The 15288-nt window shown below is 40.3% G+C and overlaps 2 protein-coding genes across 9 annotated transcripts in view; one reads left to right on the top strand and one right to left on the bottom strand.

Moving 5' to 3' along the window:
- The first annotated feature begins 9 nt into the window (after positions 1–9).
- Positions 10–9672, top strand: ITGB1BP1 (integrin subunit beta 1 binding protein 1). 5 transcript variants are annotated; one of them, XM_032684622.1, is made up of 7 exons: positions 10–96; positions 1469–1569; positions 2380–2458; positions 3162–3298; positions 4473–4565; positions 7317–7466; positions 8179–9672. In XM_032684622.1, the coding sequence occupies exons 2-7, from the start codon at positions 1498–1500 to the stop codon at positions 8248–8250; spliced, it is 603 nt and encodes a 200-aa protein (XP_032540513.1). In that variant the 5' UTR covers positions 10–96; positions 1469–1497; the 3' UTR covers positions 8251–9672. The 5 variants fall into 5 exon arrangements, with proteins under 5 accessions (XP_032540513.1, XP_032540514.1, XP_032540515.1 ...); XM_032684623.1 differs by having other exon boundaries at positions 25–96; positions 1472–1569; XM_032684624.1 differs by lacking the exon at positions 10–96 and adding an exon at positions 526–878.
- Positions 8803–15288, bottom strand: part of ASAP2 (ArfGAP with SH3 domain, ankyrin repeat and PH domain 2) — an 84504-nt gene continuing 78018 nt past the window's right edge. For all 4 annotated transcript variants that reach the window (XM_032684618.1, XM_032684615.1, XM_032684616.1 and 1 more), the window contains 2 exons: positions 12276–12398; positions 8803–11445 (listed from right to left, as the gene is read on the bottom strand). In XM_032684618.1, the coding sequence (XP_032540509.1) occupies positions 11371–11445; positions 12276–12398 (198 nt within the window). In that variant the 3' untranslated portion in view covers positions 8803–11370. The remainder of the gene's footprint in view (positions 11446–12275; positions 12399–15288) is intronic.

Here is a 15288-nt window from a genome sequence, read left to right as displayed (position 1 = left end):
CCCCGCGCGACCCGGAACGGGATCGGGAGCGGGCGGCGAGCGGGGCCCGGCGCTCCCGGGGAGCAGCGGCGTCGGGACGGGGGCTGAGGGAGCGGGGTGAGCGCTCCGTCAGTATCGGGGTATCGCCAGGAACAGAGGGAGAAGCGGGGGGAACAGCAGGGGCGGGATGCGGTGCTGCCCTGCCCGGGTGCTCCGGGCTGCTTCCTGCACCCGCAGTGGCGAAGATGCACCGCGGGAGACCCGTGTGCTCAGCCAGGAGCTGCTGAGAGATCCCTCATCGCCTGATGCCTTAACATCGCTTGTGAAGAAGGGCATGTTAAGCCTTTGTGCCTTTGAGTTGTGCCTTTCGCGGAGAGTGCAGGCAGAGTCGGCAGATTTGCTTTTGTGGCGGCAGCAGCTGCTGTGAAGGAGGGGCTGCCAGATCCTCGCTGGAGGCTGGAGCAGCCCGGGGGGATGCGGGCGTGCCGGGTACCGCGGGGAATTGCGCGCCACTTGTTGCTGAGAGCGGCTTTTAGTCTGCCAGGGACGAAATGTTCGCTTAAAGAGGGACACAGGAGCGGTCTGGGGACTGTAATCCATCACTGCACCGCACATCTAAGCTCCCTCTTGTGCGTCTTCCATTATTTTCCGCAGTGTGAGCTGTCTTCCTTTGTCCTCTTCCGCCTGCTCAAAGTTTTTGAAGTTTTGTAATTAAAATATTCGTCCCTGAAGCTGAGAAATAGGGTTTCAGCAGTCCTTGACTGGGAGCCACCATCCTGCTGGTTGACCCTGGCCGGCCAAATGTTAAGTGGAGCAGTTGAAGTAATAGAGCAGATACAGGGAAAATGCTTCTGGAATGCTCACAGAACGCCCAGCAACTCATTTCGAAGGCAGTAAATGTAATATGCATTTTGCTTTAATTTTCAGGAATATGTTAAGTAGTAATGGCAGCTCCTACAAGTATTCCAATCAGTAGTTCTTCGGAAATAGTTTTGGGTTGGGGTTTTTTTAGGAGCTTTCTGGAGAGGGTTGTTTTTTGGTTGGTTGGTTTTGGAGGGTTTTTCGTTTCTTTGTTTTAGATGAAAGCATAGTCATTGGAGCAGGGATTGCATTGGATACACTTTGTAGGGCACTTAGATGGTAGTCACAAAATCATCTAATGCATTTAGATGGGAATATAATTTTTAAATTTTGTCTCGTTTCTCAAACTAAATCTATATATGCATTAGAAACTGACCTTTGCAACAGTCTTTAAACTAGGTAGTAGCATTTTCTTGATGATGGAGAAGGTTAGGGAAGTTTTAGCAGAGAGCTTGAGGAACTTTCTCCAGCCACACATGAAGAGCACCAGAGGAACATTCCTACACCCATTCCAAGAGTCCTTTACAACTGTCCATTTTTTGTCCCTTTGGACACAGTCACTGGTGTTTGCCAGGAACTCCTTCCCTAGATGATATGACAAGCTTTAATTTTTATTTTTCCTACCTAGAAGATCTTCCTTGATCCAATTATGAAAAGATGTTTAGAAAAGGAAAAAAGCGACACAGTAGCAGCAGCTCACAAAGCAGTGAAATCAGCACCAAAAGCAAGGTAAGCTGAATGTGGTGTATTCTGTCTTTGTGAAGCACCTTTGGTAGGATGTGATTTCCATAAAATGCCAGGTTCCACAGGGAGAACTTTCTACTTCTGGTCCTCAGATTGTGTTATGAGAGTTAAAAACACCTATCCATTATAAAGCCCCTGTATTCTGAGATGAATGCTCAGTTGCTTCCATGGTGAAACACACAAGCACAAGATTATCTGGCAGCACATAGTAAGGTTTGGAGGAAAAATTTCTTCTTAAAGCTTGTCTTTAAAGAAGGTGCATGGTGCTAGGTACCAAGAATGAGTTTATTCTTCAATACTAGTTGGTTTCTTAGTAACTCTAAAAAGGATTCATTTTGAATAATGTGTCTATTTTGTCTGGTAGGTTTTGCAATGATCAGTAGAATATTCTGGATTTTCCAAGGCGCTGTTTCACTTCCCTTGCACTGCTGTGTTATTTCAAACATTGTAAAAAACATGTAATTGTTAATTTCCTAAAGTTAAGATACAGTACCAGAAAACTGTGGACATAACCTTAAGGTTCATTTTCTCTTTTCCTCCTCCTTTCAAAATATCTGTGGACTTTTAAGGGTTCCTGCTGAATTTATATCAGTCTAATCTGCATTGAGGCAGAAAGGTAACTTCAGGAAAGAAACAGGTGGTATTGTTTTTTCCTCCCCATTTTACAGTGCTGCTGAAGTAATTAGAGCATAAACACAAGTTTATTTAAAATAAAAGAGTTTAGGAAGGACATCTAGAAGTGAATTGCTAATACATTCTCAGTAACTTCCTGATGATGATGGTTATTTTTCTTAGTCTGTAGATTCCAGTCTCGGGGGACTTTCCAGGTCTAGTACTGTGGCCAGTCTAGATACAGACTCCACAAAAAGTTCAGGTATGTTATCAGAGCTTGAGCAGATATGGATGGAGCAGGATTAACTTTATGTGCATTCATATAAAACAGCAGAAAACAGAAAAGGTGAAAAATAGGTATTTTCAGTAGTAGTAAGTGAATGTGTTAGATAGCCTGGTGACTAATGCATGCGTAGCCCTAGGCCTCTAAAGTATTATTAATGATTCATCGAGGATTAAGTCACTGTTTTTGAAATAAAGTGTCTGAGTGAGAAAAACTTAATTGTGTTACTGGTCTGTTACCAGCATAAATCAGGTATAGCTTTTTGGATGCTGTTCCCTGCTTTTCCAAGTTTACATTTGCACTGAGATAATGGAAATAAGATTTGGGTTTACTTATTCTTGCTCACCAGATCACAGTGTATCACTGTTGGGCCACACAGTTAATTTAAAACAAATAGATATAGAAAATTAGAACCATCTTTTCTATGTTTTCTGATTCAAGGTTGTTAACTCCAAATTTGAATTGGTATAAACAATGATGTATCTTGGATTCATATGAAACTGCTGCTTTTACCAGGGGCTGTTCCGAATCAGCCCAAAGCAGTTCATTAAAGAGGAGTGATAAGTGTTTGATGAAAGTCTGTAAAATTAGGGAGTATAATAAGATAGCCCTGTTAACACCACTTAAAACAGCATTACGATTCTGGAAGTCTTCAGAATGTCTTTGTTTTATTTTGTTGCAGGACAAAGCAATAGTAATTCTGATACGTGTGCAGAATTCAGAGTTAAATATGTTGGTGCCATTGAAAAATTGAAATATAATGAGAGCAAAAGTCTTGAGGGGCCATTGGACTTGATAAATTACATAGATGTTGCACAGGTAAGTGAGTTACAAAAGACAGTACCAATGAAGTCAGAACATCTTAAGCTTAGGTGTGTTCCTTTCATATTATCACATAATCTGTCTTTCTTTGTAAATTTTAGACTTACTTGAATAAAGTAGCACATTTTAAAAAAAGCATTAAGCTATGAATCTCAAAAGCCATCACACTTAGTTCCGTCGTGTTGAGTAATTGGAAAGATGCACCCAAAAAAACCATGAGTCCTTATGAAAAATATCCCAGCTGAAAGTTGTTACATTGCCTCCAGCACTGTTAGAATTAGTATCTGGGAAAGAATATCTCCTCCAGATTTCCTCAGAACTGTATAAGTTTTCCCACAGAGGAAAACGTCAAGTTTCTGCTTAGAATCACTCATAGACCTGTGACCAAAGAACCTGAATAATATTTGGGTCATCCTTGCCAAACTGTGGTTGCTTGCACTTACTTTTTGTGCTAAAAGCCACAACTGGTTGTTCTCATTAGGTAGCTGATTGTTTGTGTCTTTAAAAGCACAGAATATCTGCTCATCATACAGCAACTTGACATTTCAAGAATCTGAATACATGCTAAGACTATTTTTACAGCCAAGTAATGAAAGTGCTGCCAGTGTGGAACATGGATCACCTCAGGTCACTGCAGCATGATAGACCAGGCATGATTTTTCAGCCAATCTGATTTGACCACAGGGCCAAACTCTCCCATGAGATGATAAATTACTTTCTTGAAGCATGTAATATTTAGAGTAGAACAGAACAGAATAGAGTGTTTCAGATGGAAGGGACCCACAGTGATCATCAGCCCAACTGCCCAACCACTTCAGGGCTGACCAACAGTTAAACATATTGTTAAGGGTATTGTCCAAATGCCTCTTAAACACTGACAGGCTTGGGGCATCAACCACTTCTCTAGGTGGCCTGTTCCAGTGTTTGGTCACCCTCTCAATAAAGAAATGCTTCCTTATGTTCAGTCTCCCCTGAATATATTTCACGTGCTGTTAAGAGACCGGATGAGGCCGTGAGTGGCAGGCAGACCCCACACAGCAGAATCTGAGCAGGGTTTGTGGTGTTGCTGCCTCAGTGGACCCAAGTACACATAAACACATTTTTGTTATGTATCTTCATTGTTCATGTTCTTCTGTCTGCACTAAAGGCTTTTGTTTGTTTCCCTCCAAAGCAAGATGGAAAGTTACCTTTTGTTCCAGGTGAAGAGGAGTTTATTATGGGAGTTTCCAAATACGGCATTAAAGTTTCAACATCTGATCAGTATGTAAGTGCTTCGCACAAACTTGTCTTTCTGATGAGAGTTGAGAAGTGCTTTCATTTATTTCTCTGATGGATGATCTGTGTGATTAAAATGTCATTTCTGGCTTTAAGCAAAAGTCAAACAAACAAGCTCTCACAGTAGCACTGCTTCATGTCATATCTCCACGGGGCTCTGTGTTTTCGTGGTTGGATTTATGACAAAAAGCCATTCCTTTTGAGATAGAGCACCAGAAGAAAGGCAAGCAAGCCTATATGCTCTTTGGGCATATCTTCCTTTCCCTGTGGCTTTCTTGCCATTCTCTAATGGGGAAAAGTAGTGTGACTGTGGTGGCCAAGACCAATGGTCCCTCAGCTTGCAGTTCCTGTTGGTGTTACTGTGGAGATGGGGTTTTTTTAAGTACCTGAATTGCCCACCTTTTCAAAGTTCCAGCCTTGCATTCCTGATCCAAGAGTGTGAGTTCACTCCAGCATTAAAGCCTCATGATTCCACTTTATTGATCAAGCCTACTTTTTGTTTGCATCATTTTCTACTTCTAGTGCACTTCAAGTAGCTTTTTTGCTATAAATAAAAATCCGGTCTCTTCCCCAGGGCCCTCCAGTTGCCGTTGTGTAGCTTTGTATTGCAGCCATGTGGTTTCCTTCTGGTTGCCCTCAGAGCCCCAGATACCATAAATACTTGGCCTTATGAAGTCATGACCCATCAACAACCCAACAGTGCCTGTCCATAAAAGCCTTGAGTATGAGGACAGAGAATAGCATTGCTCAAGAGCTGAATGCTCTGAAGGGAGCCAAAAAGTTTACTCTGGTCCCTTCAGAAAAAAGCACTTGTTTCTAATGCCTGGGAGGAAGGGTAGTAGTTGTTACTCAGACTTTGAATTTTTTTTGTGTTCTGTTTTTGCTGTACTTCTAAAATCTTAATTCTCATTAAAACACAGGTTACACTATTACTTAAATTCCTTTGTGCTTTGATAAAGATCAAGTAGGTAATTTTAAGACTGTCATCCATAATTTTTCTGTCTTCAAGCTGAAAGCATGGACATGCTGATAAAGCCTGTGGTTAAGCTAGCTTGCACTGGAGTTTTATTGCATTGCATTCTGTGTCCCAAATTCTGGCTTTTTGCATCTGTGTCACTGTTGACATTTAATTTGTCCTTTACTGTGTTAGTTCACCAAACTCTTTTCTTAGAGTTCCAAAATATTGAAAGGAGGGGAGGAAATTAATTTACAAGGAGACTGTGTACTTTAAATAATATCATCCTCCCTCTCCTGGTGATAATGCACATGCATGTTAGCACTGTAGCAAGTTCCAGGGAAGTAACTCTTGAAAGCTACTAGTAATTTGGTGAACAATCTTGGCATCTTTCATACAGAGACTAGAGGGTTGATCCAGTAAGTTACACATGGGCTCCAGCTGCCCTGGGAGTGGTGTGATAGTTGGTGATGGTGTGAGCAGTTGTGAGCAACTGCCGAGTAAGCGTCAGGGAGGGAGATGTTTTTCAGCAAGGTGACCTTTAAGAGCTCTGGTAGAGGGCTCTCCCTGGAAGGTTTCGTGGCAGGCAGCAGCTCACTATCCATTTTTACAGCTTCTGTATCAAGGACCCTTCAGCTACTGGCAGGGCCAAGGTGTCCAATGCCTTGTACATGAAAACAGAGCTGTCTTGAATTCCTAAGGCCCTGGAGATGGTATGACTGGAATAAACCAGATGAGTATGATCAGAGGGTAGGATGGCTGGAGAAAAAAGGCTTTGTGTAGGGTAGGTCTGCAGAGACCTTGTACTGGATGACTTAAACCAACCCCTTTTTGGAAGGGCCAAAATAAGAAGTGTTGGGACTATAGTGAAACCCTGCAGCTGTGGTGGAGAGTGGAATTGTCCCAGACAAGGTCTGTGGAACAATCAGGACATATCCTGTGGCTCAGGCCACAAACAGCCTGGCTACAGCCACATGGCTACTACCTCCCAAAGCAACTGATCTTGTCTATACCCTCTTCTGGGAAAAGTTTCTTGTGTGTACGGAACTGAGACAAGGGATTGTCTGGAAAAGTAAGAAGTTGTTTTAATTTACATCTGTGCCAGAGGTACAGAGTGTCCCCCCTGTCGCAGAGGGCGAATGAGAGTAGGTGGGAAGTGAATGTGTGCTTTCATAGTATGGACAGGAACGTAGTCATAGAATCATAGGGTGGTTTGGGTTGGGAGGGGTCTTTAAGATCATGTAGTTCCATCTCCCTGTCATGGGCAGGGACACCTCCCACTAAACCAAGCTGCCATCCAACCTGACTTTGAACACACCAGGGATAGGTTATCCACCACTTCTCTCAGCAACCTGTGCCAGTTCATTCTAAACCTACTCTCTTTCAGCTTAAAGCCGTTCCCTTTTGTCCTGTCACTCCATGCCCCATAAAAAGTCCCTCTCCAGCTTTCTTGTAGCCCTTTCGGGTACTGGAAGGTGCATTAAGGTCTTCCCAAGAGCCTTCTCTTCTCTAGGCTGAACAACTGAAACTCTCTTAGCTTGTCTTCACAGTCCACATAGGAATGCAATTCTAAAATAGAAGCAAAAATATAAGCTAAAGTTGTGTTAAGCTGCCACTTTTTAAAATCTTAAAGCTCTCAATTTAAAAAAAAAAAATTACTAAGGAATATTTTTCTCCTGTAAGTAAATCTGAAGTATTCTTTTGTAAGGAAGATAAAAAGAGGTGGAAAACTGAAACAGCTGTTGCACTGTTCCAGAGTAACTTTTATTTGCTACGTGGTTTCAGGACGTGTTACACAGGCATGCTCTCTATTTAATTGTACGGATGGTCTGCTATGATGATGGTCTGGGAGCAGGAAAAAGTTTACTGGCTTTGAAGACAACAGATGCAGCCTCTGAAGAATGCAGCCTCTGGGTATATCAGTGCAATAGTCTGGTAAGAGTTTATGCTTACAGTTTTTAATTTTGATTGTAAAGGGAGATTCTAAAACCTAAGGCCTTTGTGAAGGCTTTTAGCAGAAGGAGGATTGCTCAATTGAAAAAAAAAGAATATAAATGCACTGGCTGAGGAGGGAGAACAGCCCTGCATTTGATCAGCTTTGAGGAAAACACCTACATTCCCTAAAATTGCCAGCGAATGTACACACCCAAGAAAGCTCTTTTCAGTCTAAATTTGCAATCTAAAGAGTGCTATGGTAGCTGCTGAGGACAGTCCTCCACTTGTATTTTCAAAAAGAAATAGCTCTTAAGATGGGACAGAGCAGGGAGGGATCAAGCAATAATTTTGGCAGTAGAGCATGCAGTCATATTTGTAAGCAAGGGAGGTGATCCCTTCTTAAGAGCAGGAGAACCCATTGTCAGGATGCTCCAATGACACAGACCCTCAGCTGGTAGCACTGGAGGAACACAAGAAGTGATGTTCTGAATGCTGGTGCCGTGCTCTGATGACAGCCAAAAACTTTGTTTCAAAGGAGCTCCTTTAAAACAGCTTCCCCGTGTCAGTGCAGGCCACAGAAATGCAATCAGGTCTCACTTGTGCTACTCCATTTTGCATGTCTGCCAAAAGAAGGGTAAAGGCCACATTCTGCTTTAAATGAGTTCTGAGAAGTTCTTCAGAAAGCATTAACACATGTGTTTGGGTTTTTTAGGAACAAGCACAAGCCATTTGCAAAGTGTTATCTACAGCCTTCGATTCAGTTTTAATGTCAGAGAAGTCCTGATTTTCTTGGGCAGCACGTGAGTGTGTAATACAAGAGGCCTTTGTGATACCACAGACTGGCTGCAGCCACACAATCCTAAGACAGACTTGCTGTGCAAAGAGCCACACAACCTTGCACATGGTACTCTGTCATTCCTCAAACATGACTTGAAGAAATTACTCCATCTTCAGGTTCCAGGACAAGAATTTTATATTTAACATGATTTTTTTTTTCCTAAACTGTGTTTTGTATATTAGTCAATATTGTAGAAATGTAAAATAAAACTGACACTTACTTCTATCTCCTTGTCTGAGAAACAATTTATTAATACAGGCTTGGGTTCTGCTTAACCAAGATATCAGAACAAAAGAAAAGCAAAGTGTAAAAGGGAGTCATCTGGTGCTTTACACCTTTAATCATAGGTGAGTCATCTACACAGTTTCTATGTTCAGCTAAAGTCCACAAGATGTACTTTTTTTTCCTCATGTGCTAGTTATTAGTAATTATCATTTTTACACATTAAAAAGAACAGTATTGCCTAAGCAATGCAAAGGAACAGAAGAGAAGCAGACAAAGATTTTAAAAGTAGTTTTATTTTTCCAGACATTTGACTGGTTGACAAGAGTAAAATTTATTAATCATGCTCTAATTATAAATCACTGCATCCAGGACATTGAAAATAAGAGTTGATTTTAGGTTATACAATATATACAGTTGCTCTGCAACTAAACAAAATAAAAACAACAGAATTGAATATTATACATCTCATAGCATTCTAAGCTGCATTTTAAGTGTCACTTGCTCCTTTTTAAACAGTTAACACAGTAACCTAATAGTCTGTCTATTAACAGGTTTTTGAGTCATTATTTTAATCAGATTTGAAAAGTTGTATGAAATATGCCAAAATTTTGGACTTAAAATTCTTGATTTTATATTATAAATAGATATCTACAGGCTCTAGAATTTCTTTTTTTCTCTGCCAGAGGAGAAAACTTTGAGAAACATGTGAAATCAAGGGATAAATTTTGCTTAGCTGCTCTTTATTGGTCCTCAGGATTTTATCTGTCTGCACTGGTAGTGCTATTAAGTTGTAGTCTAAAAGTTTCCTAGTTTCTAAGTGACCAGTTGTGGCATTTTTGTGTATTCCTCTTCTAGCAGAACTCAAGGAAAATTTGCATAATTTTTCAACTTTACGAATTGTTACATACACTATAAGATTCTGTGTTAAAAATACTGTACATTAGGAGATCTGTGCAAAATAATATGCCCATTTACTCTCTAGACTCTATCAGGGATAGAAACATACAAAATAGTGTTGCAAACTGAACATATCAGTAAGTGAATAAAACCGTAGTGCTAAACTATTACTCTATCATTTTACTGGGAACTTTGAAAATACGGACTAATTTGCTTTGACTTGCAATAAAAATATCTTGAAACATTCCAGTTTGTTCCCCATTTATACTGCAGCAACAGCATCTAGGAAGTGAAAGTTAAACATCTACGTGGCTGTACCCACACGCCTGAGAGGCATCAAGCCACGGTACCATTCAGGAAAGGTGGCACAAGGTGAGATCAGTGTTGCTCTTCCAGCACCTTTGCAATGTGATTTTTCTCCAAATAAGCATATATGGTGGTGGTGGCCTGTTTTCCATTGCATATGAAGGGGCCAATTTAAGCACCATTTGCCAGAAATTCAAAGTTCTCTTGATAAATCTAGAGATACGATATTCACGAAACGTGATCAAAGCCAATGTGACCTAGACATTGATTTTTTGTATCCTATGCCTCAGTTTCCTGTAGCATAAGCAAAACCTGGTACAATTTCACAATATACAAACATCAAAATGACGTCAGATTTGCATTGGTGTTTTATATTCCATCAACCAACTGGGAACTATCCATGGCCTAGCCTTTGTTCACGAATCAGTAAAACAAATTTAACAACAGTGTAGCTACCATATATGTGGGTATACTATATAAATACAGAGTGAGTTGCAAACTATCATTGTTTGCAAGGTAGTGGCACACAAATTTTATAAACCAGAACATAACGTAGTGTACTTGTGAGGTGTCAGATACCTTATTGACCAAGGATAATTACCTAATTGTTCCACCAAATCTGTTCTCCCTGTGAACACATTGCTGGATGACTAAAGGAAAATTCAAGAATTTAAAAACAAAGTCTAAACGCTACAACGAGACAAGTGTAAGAAATGCTCTGCAATCCATCATCATAGTTAAGTACATTTCAGGAAATGCAGTTTTCAAATCCTTGAGTTAATGTAGTAACTCATTAATATTGCCATAGTTTAGTTAACCAGCAGTAGTCACATTAAATGACCAAAATGGATGAAACATACATAAAGAACATTCAAAAAACAGGTTCTACACACGTGCAGCATAGAAAAACAAAACAGTCTCAAGCTCACAAAATTAGAACTAGAAAGTTCAACGACTAACAGATTTCAGATAACTTTAAGCAAATATCTACATCCATTCTGAAAGAAAGAAGTTTGTCCTGTGGTAAACTGAAATACTTTTTCACTTTTACCTGGCCAAAGACACACGATTAAAATAATTTCTTCTGCAACTGTTGACATCCTGGATGACAGCCAGTATGGCAAGATGCTGAATGAGTCCAATTCAGAACTACACAGCAGCTTGCATGTTTTGCTTCCAACACTTCAAATGGTGTTTGAAGAGTTGGATAAATTCACTGCCCTGTTAGATGCACACACAATTTCTTTGACTGGGGAAGCAACACTGAACTGTAGTACTGTCATGTTACAAAAGGTAGAATAAAATTACAGTAATTGATTGATAAGAACATTCATTATGTTGTGATATTCAAACACAAGGACTTTGATTGTTAAAGCTTTTCAGTTCACCTTGAAAAATATAGGAAGAGTTATTTTTTTTTTTAAAGTGTAAACTGCTTATGTGAAGTTTTCACATAGAAAAAAGTTTTAAAAAAGTCCCCAAATCAGAATGATGGCAATAAAAAAGTAAACTACAGTACCTAGAACTTGGGCAGTGCTCTGGCAAGGTGTCTGCAGATAGGTAGGTGAAATGAAATAGAACAAAACTTATTTCTGTGACTGCTGGAAATGAGAAATGTCTCCGCTTATCAGTAGCAATTTAGTCAACAATAAAGTGCACAAATGATACAGGGAAAGCTCCTTTCCGACTGGGATCTCCATCAATATGACCAATCTGAAAGAGTCCAGATATTTTTCAAGTTAAATCTCAAAATGATATTTCAGTATTATCAAAATAAATATCAGTGAACTTCCTGCCTGTAACACAACAAGCCTCTCCCTATGTCTTTTCTGCACTAGTGGTATTTTTGAGAATAGGAAAATTCAGTCCTCCACTGCTGCATCATTTCAGTGCAATCTGTAATGCCTGGCAGCTCATATTCAGCCTCTGTTAAGCTGCTTCTTTAATCACTGCAAGGTAAAGGGATGTATCAAACTTCAGCAGTTTTGGGTTTCACATGAATCTATTTGTGTTTTTACAGCATTATTGTCAATCTAGATGCAATCTGAAGCTCTGTTCTTTGCTAGCTAACAGATATGGGCAAGTGTTTTCATGCACAATAATTTTCCAAGATTTTGCTTCAGCAGATGAGACTCTGGAATGTAAACAGCTGAGATGGTTTCCCTGCTCAAATAGTCTCATTCAGCTGAAGAATCAGGACAATACAAAGCTCTCTTCTGAGGCCCACCATACAGCATCTGTAATAGCAGCAGATTCTTAAATTGCTGACACCGCTCCAAAAATTTTCTGGATCACGCAGACCATGTCCCCCATATATTGTGTACCCTATTAATTAGATTTTTTTTTTCTGAATGAGAAAAGCTAGAAGTTTGTCTGAAGTTTGACTTTTTTGAACTAAATTACTTTCTGCAATCAGGTTTCCATGAGATGAAGCATTTCTTTTTATTTCAAAACCCAGCATGTGGTCTTCTGAAGTCACTGTCAACCTCTAGATTTCATTTCTTTCTTTCAAAGTGTGTTGACATAAAATGCAAAATACTCACCCACCACTCCTGATCTTCTTCACCATCAACTACAATAATATCTCCCTCTGAAAAAGTTAGCTCATCTGGGTTATCTGCTACACAGTTGTAAATTGCCTTTACTCTCTTGGGTTTAGTTTTTGACTGAAATGAAAAAAATAAATTTAAATAATACAGCAGAGAAGAGACATAGCAGACTTGGAGTTGATTTAAAGTTTCAGAACTGCTTCCAACCATTATTTTTCACAGTTTAGAGTTCAGCTACATCTTTTTTGCTGAGTGCTCATGCTTCAGGCTGAATTTAGCAGCACCCAAAGCTTTTTGGAACCACTGTGCCAACAACATGGGCCAGGTTTCCCTTAGAAATCTTCCATTTTGGCTCACCCAAACCTGTCTTCAGAGCTCTACATCACTGCAGTGAGCACAGTTTCGTTCAGAAGATGGGGTGATCAGGACAGTTGGCTGTTGTGTTTGTTTTCAGCCTCCTCATCCTTTGTTGCAGACCAACAATAATGCTGCCTACACAGTTTTCCATGCAAAACAACCCAGCACAGGTGAAGAGACACAGGACCTGGAAGCAGGCTGTAAGCTTTCTACCATGAGCCTACCCTTTTCCCAGGCATAGGGATTAAAAATTGGTCCTTTCCACTCTAAGATGTCAGAGCAGAGCTGTAAGTGCCATTTAGGTCACAGATGGCTGTTAATACAGTGAGTGTTTGGGACAGGAACTCCAGATGGGATAAGGAAAAGATGGTTTCATCACCATCCTGGAGCCCCCCAGGGACTGGTCCCACACCCTAGTTAGGTCAGCCATGGAGCAGGAAGCTTGTAGAGGGAGAAGAGATTCCATTCACAATTCTCTACCAGCAAAATGCTCTGCTGTGGACAGTATTGCCTAACAGGTTCTTAATGTGCTACTTTGTTAGAGTTGAGCACCATGCAGAAAAAAAAATGGGGAATGTGGATGGGGAAGGAGGGAGGCAGAATGATGGTTATGCTGTTCTGTAAGTATCCATTTGTATTCTAAAGCCTGGCCTGTCCAGGGCAGGCACACCCTGAGGCTCTCTCACCCCTGTGAACTGTCAGCCTGGTATGGCAGCACAGCAATTTTGGAGACATTCCCTCTCAGACAAGCGACAGTCTGAACCACAACCACCTTTTAAATCAAAAGGAAAAAGCTTCACATCAGTACAAGGGTGATAAAATGGCAACTTCAAAGTGCAGTAACTACAGGTATTTCTTGTTCTTTAGAAGGCAAGGAAATGAAAACAGATCTCATTCCCAGAGGAATAAAATCTTTCAGGGAAGTTTCCCATGTATCTACAGTCTGATTTCAAAAATCTAAATAACATATTGGGGGAAAAAAGAAAAAAAAAGATGAATCAAGAATTTCCATCTGTTAAACAGGTTATTGGGTAAATGCACTATATAGGAGATAAGCCACTGGCTACATGTGCATAAACAGCTAGACTCGTCTTGTCTTTACTCACATTTCCACAACCATTTTCTAAATCGGGGCTGACCTCTGGATTTTCTGGCAGGGTAAAGACTTAGCAAAAAGTGCTGGAGTATAAGGCTAAATGGAGCAATTTAACCAAAGAACTTTAGCTAGGCTGATCTAGCTAAAGCTCTTTAGCTGAGGGGCCCTTGACTAAATCTCAGCTAAGATGCTTTAGCTAGATTGATTAAGCTAAAGCACCTTAACTAGCACACACTCCCTGAGCCAGGTTTTCCCTTACTTCTCTGTCCTGTGACAGAAGAAAGTCACCCAGGTGATTTTCTCAGTCACAAAATTCACCCCACTGAAGCTCTAGAGACATCTGGAAAGTCATATTTGTTCTTCATACTATGTAATTAATATTAAACAGTGAAGATGCTGACCCTAGAAACTAGTCAGAACAGCCCATTCACTCATAATTAAAGCATTTTGTCCTATAAAATAAAAAAAATAAAAAGAAAAGAACAATACAGAAACTACAACAACTTCAATTTATACAGAAAATCAGGTAAGCAGCTGTTTCAGAACCAACAGATGTGTACACACTGCTCACACCTGAATCCCAGCACACATGGGAGAAATTGTGATTAGGATCCAACAGCTTTGCAAAGTAAATAAGACAATGTAAGCAAAAGGGATAGATTTTCCACTTTATACTACTTAGACCACTTAATTTTGTTATGGCCTATAACATGAAAGTTATTTTAATGCATGACAGACAGTAACTTGGTTGAACAAGTGGGGAGGCAAGAAACCAGAAAATGTTGTACTCCCAACTAATGCAAGATGAACTGCAGACGTCTGCAAGGCTTTTCAGCATGAGAACCAGCTAGTAGGGGTTCTAAGAACTCAGGACCACCATGTAAGGCTATGCACACAAACACAATGAAGTCTGTTCTGGAATTGCTATTTCAGTGGACGTGGCTAAGGAAAAATGGATGAAGGGAGACAGGACTGAAGAAGGTAGGTCTTTTCATTACAGCCCATTAATAAGACCATCACAGAGCCAGAAAGAACACGTCCTACCTCTCTGTTTATTATTTACCCACTGAACCACACTCCTAAACAGAATGTAAAGCATGAAACAGCCCAGACCTGGTCACATGCATCATCTCAGAAAGTATGGACTCTATATTGTGACTTGCTTACTGCAGAGAAATACTGCCATGATCAAGGATATAGATGTTTTACGTCTATCGCACAAGAAAGCAACAGAAAATTAGAGCAAGGATGAAAAACCTAGCTATCTACACATAATGTACAGCTACACTACATCTGGAAACAGATCCCTTTACCTACACCAGTATAAGAATACAGGTACTAACACTAATATGTGTGTTACCACTCATGGTCCTAGATTGAAAATAGCAAGTAAGAGCACAAAAAGGCTACACCATCAGATCAAGAGTCCATCGAAATCCAGCATCGCTTTTCTAACAGTCACTATAAGGTTTGGGGAAGGTGGAGAAGAAAAATACAGAAGAAAAATACAGGCATTCCCCTTCAATCACTTTCTGTTGGGGATGTGCTTACCAA

Source organism: Chiroxiphia lanceolata, chromosome 3, assembly GCF_009829145.1.
Source record: "Chiroxiphia lanceolata isolate bChiLan1 chromosome 3, bChiLan1.pri, whole genome shotgun sequence".
In the NCBI taxonomy this organism is placed as follows: Eukaryota; Metazoa; Chordata; class Aves; order Passeriformes; family Pipridae; genus Chiroxiphia; species Chiroxiphia lanceolata.
Note: the sequence above shows the minus strand (reverse complement) of the source record. Positions and strands in the feature narration are given on the sequence as shown.

Coding starts and splice junctions, on each gene's coding strand:
- ITGB1BP1 (XM_032684622.1), top strand. CDS start 1,498: ATGTTTAGAAAAGGAAAAAAGCGACACAGTAGCAGCAGCTCACAAAGC. Junction 3,299..4,472: donor ATTACATAGATGTTGCACAG/GTAAGTGAGTTA, acceptor TTCCCTCCAAAG/CAAGATGGAAAGTTACCTTT. Junction 7,467..8,178: donor TATATCAGTGCAATAGTCTG/GTAAGAGTTTAT, acceptor TGGGTTTTTTAG/GAACAAGCACAAGCCATTTG.